The following is a 16,700-nucleotide window of genomic DNA, read 5'->3' as shown; positions in this document are numbered from 1 at the left end:
GAATTTTGAAAGGTTTTTTTTGCTTTCCTTTGCATTCCCGTTTGGCAAATAAAGCAGAGCGTGATTGAGGGGGATCTTCTCTGAGGGAGAGGTGAGCCTCTCTTTTATGCCTCCAGCTGGGAAAAAACCCCTGGAAAATCCGTATTTCCAGGCAGCTGTGTGCGTGCCGGAGCCATCGGCAGAGGGCAGTGACACTCGCAGGCACAGCTCAGCCCTGACAGCCTTCAACCCATCCCCTGTCACAGCAAGGACACCTTCCCCACCCCGCCCAAAGCAAACCCGGCTCAATCCTTGAAAATCAGACTCCAAGGGATGCTGCAGACCCGACAGCTGGCCGCTTTTTGGTTTGGGTTTTTTTTGGGTTTTTTTCCCCCCCTCTTCCCAAAGCCCACGTGATATTTTTCTCTGCGCTTCAAAGCTGGGGTTTGTTTGTTTTTTCAAGCCCGAGAGCTCCAATTCCAGCATCTGCGTGAAAGCCGACAGGAAATAACCCGTGGGCTCAGAAGTAGTTGAGAGAACATGCAAGGGCAATATTTATCTTCCCCTTCCGTGGGTCGGAGCGCAGACACGCAAGGCTCCCGCTCCTGCCTCTCACCGCATCCCGCCTGGAAAGGACGGGGAGGAGCCGCAGGATTTTGGGGCGGCTTGGGAGAGCTGCCAGGGCAGAACGGCCACGAGGAGCGAGGTTTGGAACAAAACAGCCAGGATGGGATAAGGGGAGAGGGGATCGGCATTTCCCGATGATCAGCGTCGGGAAATTTGGGAGAGGTGTGGTAGGACGAGGAGTGTCTCCAAAGGAGGCGGCAGCTCCGGGGTGAAAGGCACAGAGATCCCACCTTGAAATATAAAATAAAACATAAAACCTTTGTCAGGTTTTATGTTCATCCATGCACAGAGTGGGCTTTCAGATTGGATCTTCCTGGGGAGGCAATTCAGTCCCAAGAAGAGGGAAAGCTGTTTTGGCACCCGAGGAAAGGCTGCCCGTCCCAGCTGACTCATACCCCACACAGCAGTGGGTCCATCTCTGGCTTTGAGACTCATCTGGGTGGAAGGTTTGGGATTTCCAGGCTGAATTTCTGGCAGAAGTGCTAAGATTTAAGCCACATTGAGGAGGTTTAAAATGTCAAACCTGTCATTAAATGGGCAGAGGATTTTGCAAGTGTTGAACAGCCTCCATAAGTCTCCAAAATGTGATGGGGGAAAGCTCTGAGAAGGTCCCTGTGGAGGAGCTCTGTGGGCTGGGAGCACTGGGAACTTGATGGATCTGGGTAACTCAACTGGCCTGTTATCCAGCAGCCTCCCAAATAAATCTCCTCCTTTTCTATGGTAGAGATTCTCATTCCCATTGTCTCTGTGGATGGACACAGAAGTGAATAATCTCCTTTCACACAGGACTCAGCCATCAGCCTCACATTGAATTATTTCAGTTAGTTTTTATAGGCTTTTGGACATTCTGTGTTTCATGGAGTCAAACTCACAGGAAGGAATAATGTGTGATAATTAGGATATGATAAATCAATCCTGTGATAAAGGATTTGGCTACAATGGCTCTGAGGTGGTGCTCGGAGGGAAAGAAGTACTTAAGCCAAGTCCAAGTTTAACAGGATTGAGGAAATCCAAACAGGAGAATTCAGATCTTAATACAGCAGGAAAAACTGAGGTGTTGAAGGGCTGGGCCCTCTCTCAGTCCCCAGCTGACTGCAACATCCAACAACAGCCTCTGCATGCTCTGAGAACACAAAAAGAGGAAAATTAGTTATTGCTTACTGATCACTCCAGCAAGGAATCTTCCCCAGCTGTGCCAAGCATGCACAAAGAGAATTTTCAGGGAGAACAGGCAGGGAATGGGATGATCTGGGGATGAAATGAGGAGCCAGTTTGGTGTCCTGTGCTCACAGGAGGAGCAGGGCAGCACAGGCACCCCAGAACGCCCTTCACTCCCAACCCACTGCCTGGACAAGTGGTAACTCCAGCTCTTACTCAGTTGATTTATCTCCCTGAAAGCAGTTCCTGGTTCTTCCCCTGGACAGCCAGGAATTCTTGGTGACAGAATTATGTCACGCCCCTTTTGGTTTGCCCAGGCTTCACCCAAAGCCACTTCTAATCAGAGAAAAGGCTCCCAGTTTATCTATTACACTTCAGGTTAGGCTTTTTTTTGCTGTCTGGCATCAAAGACAAAAATTTTCTGTCTGTAAACAACACAATCACTCTTTTGCAACAAAATTCTCATTAAAACATTTATTTAGACTCAGTCTTAGATGTGGTTCCCAAGCAGAAAGTTTCAACCTTCTTCACCTTGCTACAGAAACCTGACTTTGAGCACAGTGTGGTGTTTTCAGGATGGATTAGTGGATAGAGAACGTGCTTTCAGGATGGATAAAACCACCAATATAAGCAGAAAGGCCACCAAAGAACTCATCATGCCCATGCCAACGGCCTGGCCCGGGGTAGAACTCAAGGCAGACCTTTCCTGAGGGAGTGAGAGCACTTCCTCTGCTTTCCACACATCCCTTCCTCCCACGGACAATGCCGGGCACGGCAGGAAAAGGAAGCACATATGGTGCGCACTCCATGAGGGAACTCTGCAAGGAAAGGACACAGAGAGGCTCTGGGGCTGTCAAGGACCCTCTCACAGCAGGAGCCTGCAACAGAAGCAGGGCTGTGTCTCTTTACAATGTTTGACATTATGCAGCCCCAGCCAGTGTTCCCTGCCTGCTGACTCCTGCATTTCACTGGGGCTCCAATAAAGGCGGTCAATGGCCCGCGATATTCCACAGGGAAATAAAAAAGGGTAAACTACCAGCGTTTGGAGTGTTTGTGGTGCAGCAGTTCATCTTCGCAAGGTGCATAATGAGATTTTCCAATAAACCATCACCCAGAGGAACCAGACTTTTTCTTGTCTGTGATACCAGCACAAGTGGTCACACAACTCATGTGAGAGCCCACATTTGGGCATCTGCACATCCCATAAAGATCAACTCGAGACAAAATGCAGTTTTTCCTTTAAAAGGATCAATGTTGGGTCTTTTGTTTATCTGTAGTGCAGCAACGTTCCACTTGTGAAAACAAAACCCACGGTCCATCTTCCAAGATTACCATCACATAAAAACCAAGCCTGGATTCATTCGCTGCCTGCCTGGGGCTGCATTTAAAAATGTTATTCCTGGCTTGTCCCACTTAAAGATCTTCACCCATGTCATTTATCCAGCTGATGCACAGTCTGGCTAGTGGGCTACCACAGCCAAACAGCCGAGTCCCATGGAAAAACACCACGAAAAACAGAAATTGTGTCCGCCCAATGCCGTCCGTGCAAACCTGCAGCCACAACCCTGGTAGAAAATGTGCATTGCTACGTTTCTGTCAGCTAGAATCACGGTTTAGAATGGAGAATGGGAACGAGGGGGCCAAAAAAACGATCATTTTGAGGGGTCTTTGGTGTCTCTTTTGTTTCCACACTGTATTTAAAGACAATCTCGAGTCAGGTGCCAAACTGGCTGCGGGTCGGGCTGGTGGCGGCTCAGGCAAGCGCCGCTGCCAAAAGCTTTATCGGGGTTTTGGCATCACCAGGCAGCGGCAGCAGCTCCGGCTGCATCCCCGGGGCTCTTTGTCAGCCTAAAAACAACCCTGAGGAAGGAGAGCATCGCAGCCATTCCCACTCCTGCTCCAGGGGTTCCTCGTGGTTGGAATGAGGCGCTCGGACAGAAAAGGCACGGAAATCTGCCCACATTGTGAGCAGCAAACAGCACGGGCAGCACTCGGGGACGGGGGGCAGACTCAAAAAGCGCCGGCCATGAAGGACACAATGAAGGAAGGAAGGTGCAAACACACGATTTGGGGTGTCAGGCTGCACGCCGAGGCTCCTCTCCAGCCTGCGGGGAGGACAGGAGGGCCAGGCCCAAACCCTTTAGCTCTGCGGGGTCAGCGGGAGCAGGGCGAGGCACAGCTGTGCCCAGAGCGGGGTCAGCGCCCCTCAGAGCCCCCCGGGGCAGCGCCGGCCGCAGCCGCAGCCCCTCCGCACCCGCGGGCGGCCACACACAAAAGGCGCTTCTTCCCACCCCTCTCCTATTTAAGGACTCCTCCACCAATCAGCGCTGGGGGCGGGGCTAAACTGGGAGGATTGACAAGCCCCCGAGACCCCGCTCCGGAGAGCGCGAAAGGGGGCGGGGAGAAGCGACCGCAGCCAATCGGCACGGGCGAGCTGGCGGCTCGGCCAATCAGCGTTGCGGGGGGCGTGTCCCGCCGCGGGGTCAGGCCGGGAGCGAAGGCGCCCGTCGCTCCCTGTTCCTCCCGCTCCGCTCGCGGCCGAGCCTCCTCACCGCGGGATCCCTCCGCCTGCGCGCAGCGGCCGGCGGGGTGTGCGCGCCGCTCCGTGCCCCTCCGCCCGGGAGGGATTATTTCCCGCGGTCGCGGCGGCGGGGCGGCCCCGGCGGGGCCGGGGGATGGAGGCACCGGGCGCCCGCCGGAGGGACGGAGGAGCCGCCCCGTGAGGGAGGAACGGGAGCGCAGCGGCCTCCTCGGGGCCGCCGGCGGGCGGGGACCCCGCGGCCAGGCCGCGCCTCAGCGCTCGGGCCTGCGCCGCCCTCAGCGGGGCCCGGCCCGGCCCTGCCCGCCCGGGGCTGCCCCAGGCCGGGTGTGCGAGCCCCGGCCGGGGCGTGCTCGGCGCGGGGCACCATGGTGGAGAAGCGGTGCCCGCGGCTGCAGCGGGACGGCGTGTACCGCTGGTTCTCCGAGCTGCCCTCCCCGCAGCGCGTGGAGTTCCTGTGCGGCCTCCTGGACCTGTGCATCCCGCTGGAGCTGCGCTTCCTGGGCGCCTGCCTGGAGGACCTGGCCCGCAAGGATTATCACTCCCTGCGCGACTCCGAGATCAAGGCCAACAACCCCGCCGACCTGGGCAGCCTCACCAACCTGACGGACGAGGTGGTGCGCAGCAAACTCCTGGTGTCCCTCGCCCTGCTGGGCTCTGCCCACCGCGAGGCCGCCGGGGTCCTGTTCCGCACCCTCACCCACATCGACTCGGTCATCAACAACTACGGGCTGCAGCTCAACGAGGGCCGCACGGGGGATGAGTTCCTGTTGCTCTTCACCATGGCATCCAACCACCCGGCGTTCAGCTTCCACCAGAAGCAGGTGCTGAGGCAGGAGCTCACCCAGATCCAGAGTCTCATGGCCAGCACCAGCAAGAATCCCAGCACCTCTACCCTCAACACCATGGCAACCTATCCTGGCTGCCATAAGGTGGGTATCCTGCTTTTTGCGCGCTGGAATGGCACCGGGCTGTGCCTCCGGCTCTCATTTTAAACCGTGCTGTAGCGCAGTGCTAAATGGCAGCTACAGAGGCATTGGTTGATGATGGGGATGGTCAGCTGAGGGCACGGGGAGAGGATGGATGGAGTTTTTACGAGCTTGTGACATTTAAATGAGAAGGGGTTGACGAGCAGATCACCAGCAGCAATATAAGCCCTCCGTGATTGCTTCTCAGAGCATCTGCTGGGGGAAGAGTCCTGCCAGCTGCGTGGAAAACCGGTGATTTAGGAAGGGGAATAAAAGCATCTGTTTGAAAGTTCCCCCTAGAAAAAGTTGGAAAGGAGGAGTAGCTGTCCAGTGTCCAAAGCAGCTTGGTGAGACTGGGTTTTGTTTAGACGGATGTGATGGCAAACGTTTGGAGTTGCTGGTGTTAAGCTCAAAGAAACGTTGTCGTTTTCTGTCACTCTGCATCCCTCGGGTATTGATCCTGGTGTCGGGGTTCACCGTCATTAACTTGCTGTTCTTTCATTCAGTTGCCAGCAGTTAGGCCAGACAGGAGCGTTTTAGGATGTGCTGTAAGTCATTAGATATGTGACTGCTTAATTGCTCTCAGCCCGCTACAAATGAGGGAGTCAAAGTGTCTGTGCCTGATTTTAACCCGCTTGAAAGTTCAACCTAAGCCCCAGCTTAGAGGGTGCTTGTGAGAAGTTAACAGGCTGCAGCCTTTGAGGGCGAGTGGGTGATGTGTTACCCTGCTCTTGGGAAAGGTGAGGAATACCTAAAAGCTGTGAAAACCCCTGGATTGGAGTAATATCCTAAATAAAGCTGTTTCTCAGGGCTCAGTTGAGATTTCACTAAGTTGAGTGTTGAATTCCAGACTGAGACAGAAATCTGTGCACAGTCTTCCCCTGAATACAAATTCCCTTCCATTTTCATGTTTCTTTAAACACCTCTGCTTTGTAAAATTGAGATGTGTTCAGCTTCATATTTTTCTTATTCTTCCCCTTCCTATCTTGTTCCTGATCCCCTGTAGTAAGGGGGAAAGGAACAAGGCATGGGAGAGCCTCTTCATTCAGCTGAGACCTCCATGTGGATAAAATATAGCTGGAAAGAATATTTCACACAGGATGTAGAAGGATATAATTCAAACCAGAAAAAAGCTTCTTTTCAGGTACTTCACTACTTCCAGCTTTCCTTATTCAAATGATGCAGCGACCCTGGGTTGGAAAGGAAACCCTGTAAATCATATCCAAGATAAGACAAGCAAAAAATCAAGATAAAATCAGGCAGGCAGGAAGGTTTTTGAGAGTCCTCTTTCTGAGCAGCAGGATTTATGGAGCTGAGGAACTCCAGCACTATTTATGTCAATCTAAGATGGACGGAGAATCCATCCTGCCATTTTTCCTGCCAGGAATAAGGCAGCCAGGATCGTTTGATTTTTCTTTCCTTCTGAGCTCACTGAAGGGTTGTCTCTTTGAAAAGCACATTTTTATAGATTCTGTGTTGAAGAATCTTGGTTGCTAAGTACAGAGTAGTGAGAGGGAACACAAAGGTGACTTTGCCTTCACAGTCTCTGAATGTGCATTTTGTTTGAAGCGATGCAGATTTCCTTAAGATTATTTTTTGTTGTTGTTCTTAGCTGGGTAATTCTTTTACTTTTAGAGTAAGCAGTTGGCTTAAACCAGGAGTTGGATGAAGCAAGTGGAAAAAACAATCTCTCTCCATTCAGCCCTGTTTAAATATCCACAAATAAATTCCAGCACCGAGTCCTTGAGGTGTTACCAAGCGATGTTGTGACAATCCTTGTGCTGTAACATCACCTCGATAAAAACAATGTGGCTGTGCAGAGAAACTGAGTGCCCTGGGCTGCTCTTCCTCCTTGGAATTGGAGGAGAATTCCCTCCCTGGTGCCAGCACTTTCTCCTGGCTCCTGTTGCTTTACTCCTGGGTTAGCCATGGTGAGCTGGTGCTGGAGTGTTCAGTGGGGGAGTTCTGCTCCTCTCTGAGCTCATCCTTAACTGGAGAACCACACCTCACCATCTGAGGTCCTGAAAAACTTGAGGAAGCTGGGATGGTGTGGATGTGAGGTGGGTTGCAAAGAGGGAGTGTTTGTGAACTGGCTGAGTTCTCCTCAGCTTCCCCCTTGGGAGAGTGGGAATTGGGTGTAACTCTTGTGTAACTGTACCTGCCCTGCTGCTACAATTTCTGATTTATGGTTAACTTGTTTAGTCAGGGAGATGCAACAGAAATCTGAGCAGTGTTCTTTGTTCTCCTTGCAGAACCCAATGGGAATGTGCTGCTTCTCCTAGCCAGCCCTATTAAAATATGCCCCAGCCTGATATTAGCTATAACTTTTTCCAGAGGGTTGGACCTTGCATTCCTTCTTCCATCTCCTCTTTCACATTTAACAGTGAAATACCTCAAAATCAAATTGTGTTTAACAGTGAAGAGACTGAACAGTTGATACAAGTTTACTGTAAATATTTCATGATTCCTCAAGTAGCTTTGGGGTAGGTGAACACAGCTGAAGATGGTCAGTGATGCAAAAACTGCTTTTTGCTGTTTCCTTTTACTGCCTGCAGTTGCTGACTATAAGGAGGCTTAAAACAGCTACCCATGTATTTTTTGTGCTTTTTCTTGTCTTATCTGAACCTTAACTTTGCAGGAAAAGGTGGCTGTGGCTGGCTTTAAGTAGGTCAGTAATTATTAGATTGATGGTTTCTACCTGATGGTATAAAATGAACATTTTATGAGCAGGAGGGAAAATGCTGCCCTCTCTACATTGCCTTGGACTCGCTGGGGATGGAATCATGGAATATCCTGAGTCCAGCTCTTGGTGCTGCCCAGGGCATCCCAGCAATCCCTCCTGGCTCTGCACAGCTCCTGCCAGGAGGGAACAGGGACAGGAACAGGGACAGGAGCAGAGGGAGCGGCCTCAGGCTGGGCCAGGGCAGGCTCAGGTCGGACATCAGCAGGAATTTCCCCATGGAAAGGGGGATCAGGGATTGGAACTGCCCAGGGAGGGCTGCAGTGCCCATCCCTGGAGGTGTCCCAGCAATTCCTGAGGTGCTCTGGGCTGGGGGCCAATCTGTGGGAATTGGTCACAGGTTGGACTTGATCACCTTGGGGGTCTTTTCCAAGCTCAGTGATTTTGTGATTCTCTGCTGGAGTGCATAGCAGATACAAACACAAATCTGAACTTGAATTCTGTCATCTGCATGGATGCTGGACATGTTAATATGAATCTCTGCATGGACTTTCCCTCTCAAGAACTCCACTGTCAGTAACTCTAAGGACAGAACTTCAGAGCTAGGGAGGTTATTCATGAATCTGTCACTCTGTTTCCTGGAGTTCTTTCATCTCCTCATTGAGATGGTGCTGTAAAACCAGGGAAATAAGAGAATGCTTTGGGTGCTCAGCACCTGCTCTGCTGGGACAAGAGCTCTTCAGTGCAGCCAGGGTGATGAGCTGGAGGTTTAGATCAGATCTTAGGAAGGAATTCTTGGCTCTGAGGGTGGGCAGGCCCTGGCACAGGGTGCCCAGAGCAGCTGGGGCTGCCCCTGGATCCCTGGCAGTGCCCAAGGCCAGGCTGGACAGGGCTTGGAGCAACCATGGCAGGGGCTGGAATGAGATGAGCTTTAAGGTCACTTCCCACCCAAACCATTCCCTGATTTTGTGATGATGATTCTGATCTGGCTGTGGCTTCAGCTGCAGAGCTAGGCTCAGAAATAGCCACCCTGAGTGCAGCTTGTTTGCAGCTGAGGAGAAATAAGGGGCAGTGACCCCAGAGTTATGTGCTTGTTTCAGGCTGGTATCTTGTGAATGGGAAGGAGGGTTCAGCTTCCAAATACTGCACCAATGGCTATTTCAAGTTTATAGCATAAGGGACTATTTTTCACTCATGCTAATTCCATAGGCTCCTCTAAAACTTCCAAAGAGCACAAGGCTGTGTATTGGGAGCTGTGGAGTTGCTCTGAGGGATCCATTTCAAACACTTTCACCTGTCTGCACTGTTGGCTTCAGGAGCATGAATGGACATAACTCCATTGAGAAATATTCTGATATTTTTATTTCACCAATGGAGTGATGAGTTATAAAAAACCATCACTTGCTGGGTTGGAGCTGAGTTGTCAAGCCCTCACAGAGACAGCAGTGCAGCTATTAAGTGATCTATGTCAGCTGCCTTTATGGCTGCTTTTTGAGCTTTGTAGGAATAGAATAAATAATGACAAAGTTAATTTTTAGCCTCTTTGAGGGTATTTCGTGGATTCAGCAGATGACCATGTTGAGAGCAGTTGCTGGCTGGGTTTGAGTGTTTACTCCCTGCTATCAGGAGTTGCTATCTCAGGATGATCTCACTTTCCAAACCACATCAATCCAACCTCAGGAGCTGTAGGGACAGGTCTTGTAGCTTCCAGCTGGTGACATTGCCAAGCCCTGCAATGTCTTTTGCATATCCTTTGAGAATTTTTGGGTACTCCAGGCAACGTGGATTGCACACAGCTCTTGATATTCCACTCTAGAAATGTGAGGCTTCCCCTTCTGGCTCTTTTTTTACTCATGGTTTCATTTGAAATGTGATTAAATAGTTCAGTCTTAAACCTGCAATATCTTCAGAAATGAGCTTTATATATAAAGGAATCCTTGGGCAGTAACAAAGTCAATTAGCACCAAATTCACTTTGCCTAATCATATGATACATGATGAACTTGAATTTAGGAACCTTGAGGAGTTTGCCTGGGAGATGCACTGTGCACCCAAACATCAGGAACAGAGCAGCCAAAAAAATGTGTGTTGAGCTAATAATGATGATGTTTTTTCCATGAACTGTTTTCCCATTTATTTTTGCACAGGCTGAATGAAGTTTTTGTTTTAAGAGTGCATTCCACTTCACTTTTTAAATTGACTCTTTTTTCTACCAATTACCTCAGAACTGTTATTTGTCAGTGAAGCAACACTGAAGTGGGCCTCATTCTTGTGGGATAAAGATAAAGGTGTTGGATGTTTTGGAGTGCACCAGATCCAAAGTGTTTTAATGGAATCAGTGCCTGAGCTGGAGGAGTTCCTGCAGCAGATCCTGAGTGGAGAAGCAGAGGCAGCAGAAGTTAACCACACCTCACAGGCATTCCAGGGGCTGGCTTCAAAGGTGCTGAACAGCAGCCTTGTTTGGCAGTGTTTAACCATTTGGTTTCGTGGCTTTGTAAATGTTTGAGTTGCTAAAAGGGAGGTGCTGTCACCTTCAGTGTCCGTGGGCACAGCCCTGCCCCTTCCTGGCAGGGCAGAGCTCGGCTGCTCCTGGCATCTTTCACATTCAAATACTGCACTCTCCATTGACTTGCTCTGGAGTGCTTTTTATCCCTAAGAAAAGCAAATATAGTTCCAAGAGCACAGATAAGATTTCTTAGAGCCAACAGAATTTTATTATAGAAATGTTGGATCTCATTTGTCTGTGGAAACAAGAGCCATTGTCATACTTCCACTTGAATTTGCCTTCAGTCTTGGAGCCAGTTGAATTGAAGCTGTTTCTTCCTGAGGTTTTAAAGTGGGTATTAACTCAAGCAAAAGGATGTTGGTATGGCTCAGATCTGTGTTGCTTTGAATGAGCAAACTTTTAATTCCTTGCTCTTGCCTCATGCTGAACCAAATTTTTTCCATTGATTCCATTGGGATAATTATCCAATAATCAGCATTGGGAGGGATAAACCTTTTAACAGATGTTCAGGCCATAAAGAGTTTCAGGGGTTTTGTGAATAGCTGAAGTGATCCAGAAATAATCAGATCAGTTACTTAAGAGCAAGGTCTTAGTTTTAATTACAGACCTGCCAAGTCCTGACGATAAATAGTGAAAGTGGACACTTTCCATGTGCATTATGAATTATTCTCCAATGCTGCCTTCTTTTATCAGCATAAGAGGAAGAAAGAAGGACTTTGAGAGGCTGGAGGGTGTCCAGGGAAGGGAATGGAGCTGGGAAGGGGCTGGAGCCCAGGAGAGGCTGAGGGAGCTGGGCAGGGGCTCAGCCTGGAGCCAAGGAGGCTCAGGGGGGCCCTTGTGGCTCTGCACAGCTCCTGACAGGAGGGGACAGGCTCTGCTCCCAGGGAGCAGGGACAGGAGGAGAGGGAACAGCCTCAAGCTGCTCCTGGGGAGGTTTAGGCTGGATATTAGGAAAAATTGCTTCATTGGAAGGGTGTTCAGGCACTGGAATGGGCTGCCCAGGAAGTGGTGGAATCACCATCCGAGGAAGTGCTGAAAAAACCTGTGCATGTGGCACTGGGGATATGGTTTGGTGGTGATCATGGCTGGCCTTGCTGTCTCAGAGGCCCTTTCCAGCCTGGATGACTCTGTGCTTCCATGATTCTGTGGAGTTTTATTACACTCAAGCCATTACTTAAGTGAATATTGAGGAGGGGAAGGAGGGGGAACCAGAATTCAGGGGATTTGTGACCTGTCAGATGATTTCTTTGTGAGTTGTAGCAAGAGAGACGGGGCTGGTTGGCTTTAGGTGGCATCAGGTGAAGAAACAGGATCAGGTTTGTGCATTAGTGCTGGGGTGTAGAGCAGCAGTGTCTGTTCCAAGGTCTGCTTAGGAGCAGGGATTTGTTTTGATTTTGAGGTGGTTTGGATGATTGGTTTGTAAAATTCAGATTGGATGAGTCCAGTACCTCTATGGGAGATTTCTGTTCCTATCATTAACAGTGTTGCCCATTCTTTAAGCACAGGGCTTTTAGTGGAAATGAGTCTATAAAATCCAGCCCAGACTTATTTTGGTCCATCTGTTCTGCTGAATTCATGAGCAGCCTCGGAGCAGGTGTGTGATTGTCCTGTGGTGTTTAAGTACCACATGCCTCATTTCATTGCAGAGACTCTCCCAGGACAAAACCATCTGATCAATTATCCATTATCCCATTTCCCTGGGAATTGCCTCTTCACCCTTTGTGTTCCTCCTCTAGGAGAAAAGGTGGATTTTGGAGCTGCTGGAACATGGAGGCACCTGGCTCTTACAGCTTATTTGGACTGTTGGAACCACTTGAATTTTAACACAAACCAAACACTTCCAGCTGCATCCACATCCCAGCCCAACAAAGCAGCTAAATATGTGTAAATTCAAGTGGTGAGCACTTCCCTGGGTATGTGGAGAGTGGGGGGTGTTTGTGAGGCCTTCTTAACCATCCTCATGGAAGAGCCTGAATCTTCCAAAGGAGAAGGTTGGAATTTCCTTCTTCTGGTGGGAGAGCACTCAGGAGTTTGGAAATGTGAGTAAATGCAGGAGTGCTGCCTGAGGCTGTGGTTTCACAAGACTGCCTTGTTACTGCCCAGAGGAAGGTGTTGGCTCAGCCTTGCCCCTTCTGGGCTTGTCTCAGTGCATTTGGAATTCCACATCCCTGCATTAGTTGCCCTCATCTCCCACTTGGATTTAGCCTGGTGAACACTCATGTGGTGTCAGCCTGACAGCTGAGTGTCAGCAATGCATTTTTATTCAGATTACTTCAAACCCCGAGTTTGTGCCTTTGGTGGGGATCAGCCTGAGCCTGCAGGGGCTCTGTCCTTGCCATCAAACTTCTCCTGGAGCATTGCTGCCAACAGGATTGCACCATGTTAAAGGCCTTGGTGTTAACCTCAAATAAGCTGCTGTTAATACTCAGTAATATGAACCTGGCAGGACAGGAGCTGAGTGGTTTTTACCCCCTGGAGTCACTGTTCCAGTTCCTGGACTCACTCACACATGTTACCTGCTCCTGGAGGGCAGTTTATGGCTATAAAACCTTTTTTTTTTTTTTTAAGAGAATTCAAAAGCCAGTATGGACAGAAGCATTTCTCTGTAGGACTCTCAGTTTATCACTGGCCATTGTTGGGAACATGGGAAAGTTTTCCTGTGTGATCAGTGGGAGAATGTTTGTGTGGCTTGGAGCTCCAGGACCTCACTTAACTCACTCATTGCTCCTTCGTATTCTTTGCTTTTCCTGTGTAATACATGACCTAAATTTCTTACCTAACCAGGTATAGAAATCCATATTTTGTTCCCTCAGATCCTGTATCATTGTTCCATGTGTCCATGGTGCTTTGGGTAGTGGCTCTGTTGATTTTTTTTTTTTTTAATATATATTTTTGGCTCTGCTTCAAACTAAGTCAGCAAATACTTTGCTATTAAACCATGTATTTTCTGTGCTCTGTTTATTTTTCAAAGGAACAGATAATTGCTGTTTTGGTAAAACTCTGACCACATTAAGTTTGACTCCTATCAGTCCTGTTATTTTTATGAAAGGCTTCGCTGTATTCAATGTTAGCAAAGCTAACAGTTACCCAGCTTCCCAGATTTCTCCTTTTCCACACTCCCTGGGACAGAGCCACTTCAGGCAGAGCAGCACCACCTGTGGGAAGCACCTGGCTTTATTTTCCTGTGTAATTTTAATGGATTGAGAGCTTCTAGAGCTGCTTTTGCTGTCCCAGGAAGATCTGAACCTGTTAAAACCTCTCTGGTGCTGGGAAGGAAATCACAGAATTAACAAGGCTGGAAAAGACCTTGGAGATCATCAAGGCCCAACCTATCACTGCACTCTGGGGGAAAAAAGGCTGGGTTTGGATGATGACAGGTGAAAATGGGAAAAATGGGACAATGGCAAAATCCTAGCAAGGAATTCTGCTCCCTTGGCACATTTGTCATCAACCCCTGTGTCACAGCAATTGCTTCTCTTCCTGGTCAGTCCTGGGGGTTGAGGACTCCAGGGCAGCATTTAGTGATCCTCCTGAATCATCTGTGTTGGGAAGGATCCACTTTTCAGTAGCTGATACCAATTTTGATCCTGTCATCATTGCAATGGGGAGTGAGGCAGAGAAGTCACTCTGAGCCTCACTCACTAAGCTGTGATCAATTTTCTTTGTTCTTTTCAATTCTGCCTTTAACTCGAAGTGCAGGAAACAGCAGGGTTTGCATCTGGAAAATCACAAGTCCATCTGTGAGCCAGATGCTTTGCTGTGGAGGGAGCACATCAAAGGGTCCCAGGATGATCCAGGTTAGGAGAGACCTTAAAGCTCATCTCATTCCAAGCCCCAGCCCTGGGCAGGAGCACCTTCCTCTAGACCAGTGTGCTCCACTCAAACATGCGACATTAGAGTGGAGGAAAAATAGTTTTAAGGATCTTTTCTGCAGCCACTTTCAGCTTTTAGAGGTGTTGAAGGAGCCTTCAGGCCACTGTGGTGTGGAGGGAATTGCTGAACAGTGCAGTGAAGCTGTGGAGAGGTGCATCAGAGGGTTTTCCTTCTCCCTGGGAATGCTGGGCTGGGCTAAAATCAGGCAGGATATTTAACTCTGGGCTTGCTGCTAGTTCTGATTGCTCTTTATGGACTGTTTCTGCTGATGTTCTCAAGTCATGTCTGTAGAAAAATCCAGTCTTTTATTCAAAGTTCTACTGCTGTTTTTTCTTAGACATTGAATGATTCATGGGTTTTTTTCCTGCGTTTATAAAATGCCACTCCTGTGGTTTGTTATGATGTATGGCCTGAACATTCCTGGTTCCTGTGATGCCAACTTATCCATCTTCACTGTGGCCTGTTAGTGCCTCAGAAAACAAGCCTTGAACAGTTCTGGAGCTGCAGATGTTTATTTCTAAATGGCATCTTGGCTTTCTCAGAGATGTTACAGCTCCTAAAAGGTCCAAAGCAATTTGCTCCCTACTTTTCCAGACCCTTATTTCCCTGGAATGCCTCGTTCTTTATTCCAAATCCAGTTTGTCCTGAGTAGCTGTGTGTGCTGAGCCTAAACCAGGGATTTCAGGAGTGTTCAGATATGGAGAACTCTCCTTCCTGAATTTACTTGATGTTGAATTTCTGCAGCTGAATTTGTACAGGTCCTTCCTGTAAAGCTTTTCCCAGTGTTTCTCCCAACCCTCCCAGGACAATATCTCCTGCAGCTCTGAGCTCTGGGTTATTGTTCCTCTTGTTTGGCTTGGCCTCAAGTTGGGGAAAAAAAAAAAAAAACAAAAAAAGAAAGAAGGAGAAAAAAAAATGCTGTTACTATTTTGGAACTTTGATTTGCAAACCACTTTTCATTATTTCACTTTCCCTAAACAAATCCAAACCGTTGCAGTATCGTGATGTTTAAGTCAGTGGAAAAAATGATTTCAGAATTTGGAATGGGAGCTTTAAGCAGTGGGATTCAGTGGTTCTAACACCATTCAGCTCCCTAACAAAGTGCTCCATTTGGAACTAATCAGAGCTTTGTGATTTTTCTAGGCCAATTTGGAACCGCTTTGATGTGAGACGGGATCAGATAGTATGAGCTCAGGCAGACAAGACATATGGGCTAAATTAATCCTCAGCAAGTCTAGGAAAATGAAATCTTTATGGAAAAAAAATGGAGGTTATGTATAAACAAAATGCAAATTATAAGCTGCACGCGATGCTTGTTGTAAGGAGAGTGGAGAGGAGGGAATACAAGATAAGAGGCAATAAATTGTAACAAACTGCTTGTTCAGAGCTTTTCTGGAGCTGTGTGGCTGCTCTTACCCAGCTTCAATCATTCTGAGTGTTTATATTTCTGATTCTTCCGAGTATTTGGAACCTGGTTGTCCAGGATAACACAGCCCTGCCTGAGCTCCTTGCCCAGCCTGCTCCTCTGGGCTGTCCCTTTGCCAGGAGAATGGAGTTCAGCCCTCTGGAACTTCCTCCCAGCAGCCCTGGGCTGGAGGGGGGGTTTAATGAGCTCCAGGAGAGAGAGGCTGTGTGAGATAAGCTCAGCTAAGGACTGACTTTGGCAAAGGAAATTTAAACTCTTCCCCACCCTCCTGCCAAGCTGGGAGTTTAATGGTTGGTCTAAGGGAAAGCTTGGTGGTAAGTTTTGTTAGTGGTGGGAAGCTGTGCTGAAGAAACAGTGTATAATTAGATAAATAGAACATTTTTGCATTTATATATATAAAATAAACTTTATTTTTTTTTGTCAAGAAGTGCTGAAAAGGAAAGCAGCTCCCTGTAACCCTCTTTTTTCCTGACACTCATCTGCCATCCTGGATTGATTTCTTTACACATAGAAGCTTTTTTATGGATGTCAAGTATACAGAGCCTTTCACTTGTTCTACTGCCTTAAAGTGTGTATAAATCTATAAATGTCAGTCTTAAAATGGAGCTTACAATAGGTAATTGTATGGAGTGGGGCTGTGCTATTTCTGACTTGCATTGTGTGTGCTGACTGACGGCAACATGGAACAGGAGGCTGTGCAAAGTATTGTTTTCTGCAAAATTGTCCCAGCTCAGGGCACTGTGTCAAGTTAGCAGGGTCTGAGGGAGCCTTTTCCCTTCCAGGGACCTGGAGCTGCTGGTTTTGAGTTACCCTGAGTGAAGGAGAACTCATTTTGTTATGGCAAGATGCACATTTTCTCCTGTGATTTGTGCCAGGCTAAAAATCCATGTGGAATTCTAATTACAGCTCTACCTACCAGCAGCTCAGGTTGATTCCAGATGTAAC

At 48.5% G+C, this 16,700-nt stretch overlaps 1 protein-coding gene across 1 annotated transcript in view; it reads left to right on the top strand.

Annotated features, from left to right (window-relative positions):
- The first annotated feature begins 4,671 nt into the window (after positions 1 to 4,671).
- The window catches only part of ZCCHC14 (zinc finger CCHC-type containing 14), a 51,829-nt gene continuing 39,800 nt past the window's right edge, over positions 4,672 to 16,700 (top strand). The window contains exon 1 of the mRNA XM_066557566.1: positions 4,672 to 5,235. Coding sequence (XP_066413663.1) covers positions 4,672 to 5,235 — 564 coding nt within the window. The remainder of the gene's footprint in view (positions 5,236 to 16,700) is intronic.

The sequence above is a fragment of the Molothrus aeneus genome, chromosome 11 (genome assembly GCF_037042795.1).
Source record: "Molothrus aeneus isolate 106 chromosome 11, BPBGC_Maene_1.0, whole genome shotgun sequence".
Lineage (NCBI taxonomy): Eukaryota > Metazoa > Chordata > Aves > Passeriformes > Icteridae > Molothrus > Molothrus aeneus.
Note: the sequence above shows the minus strand (reverse complement) of the source record. Positions and strands in the feature narration are given on the sequence as shown.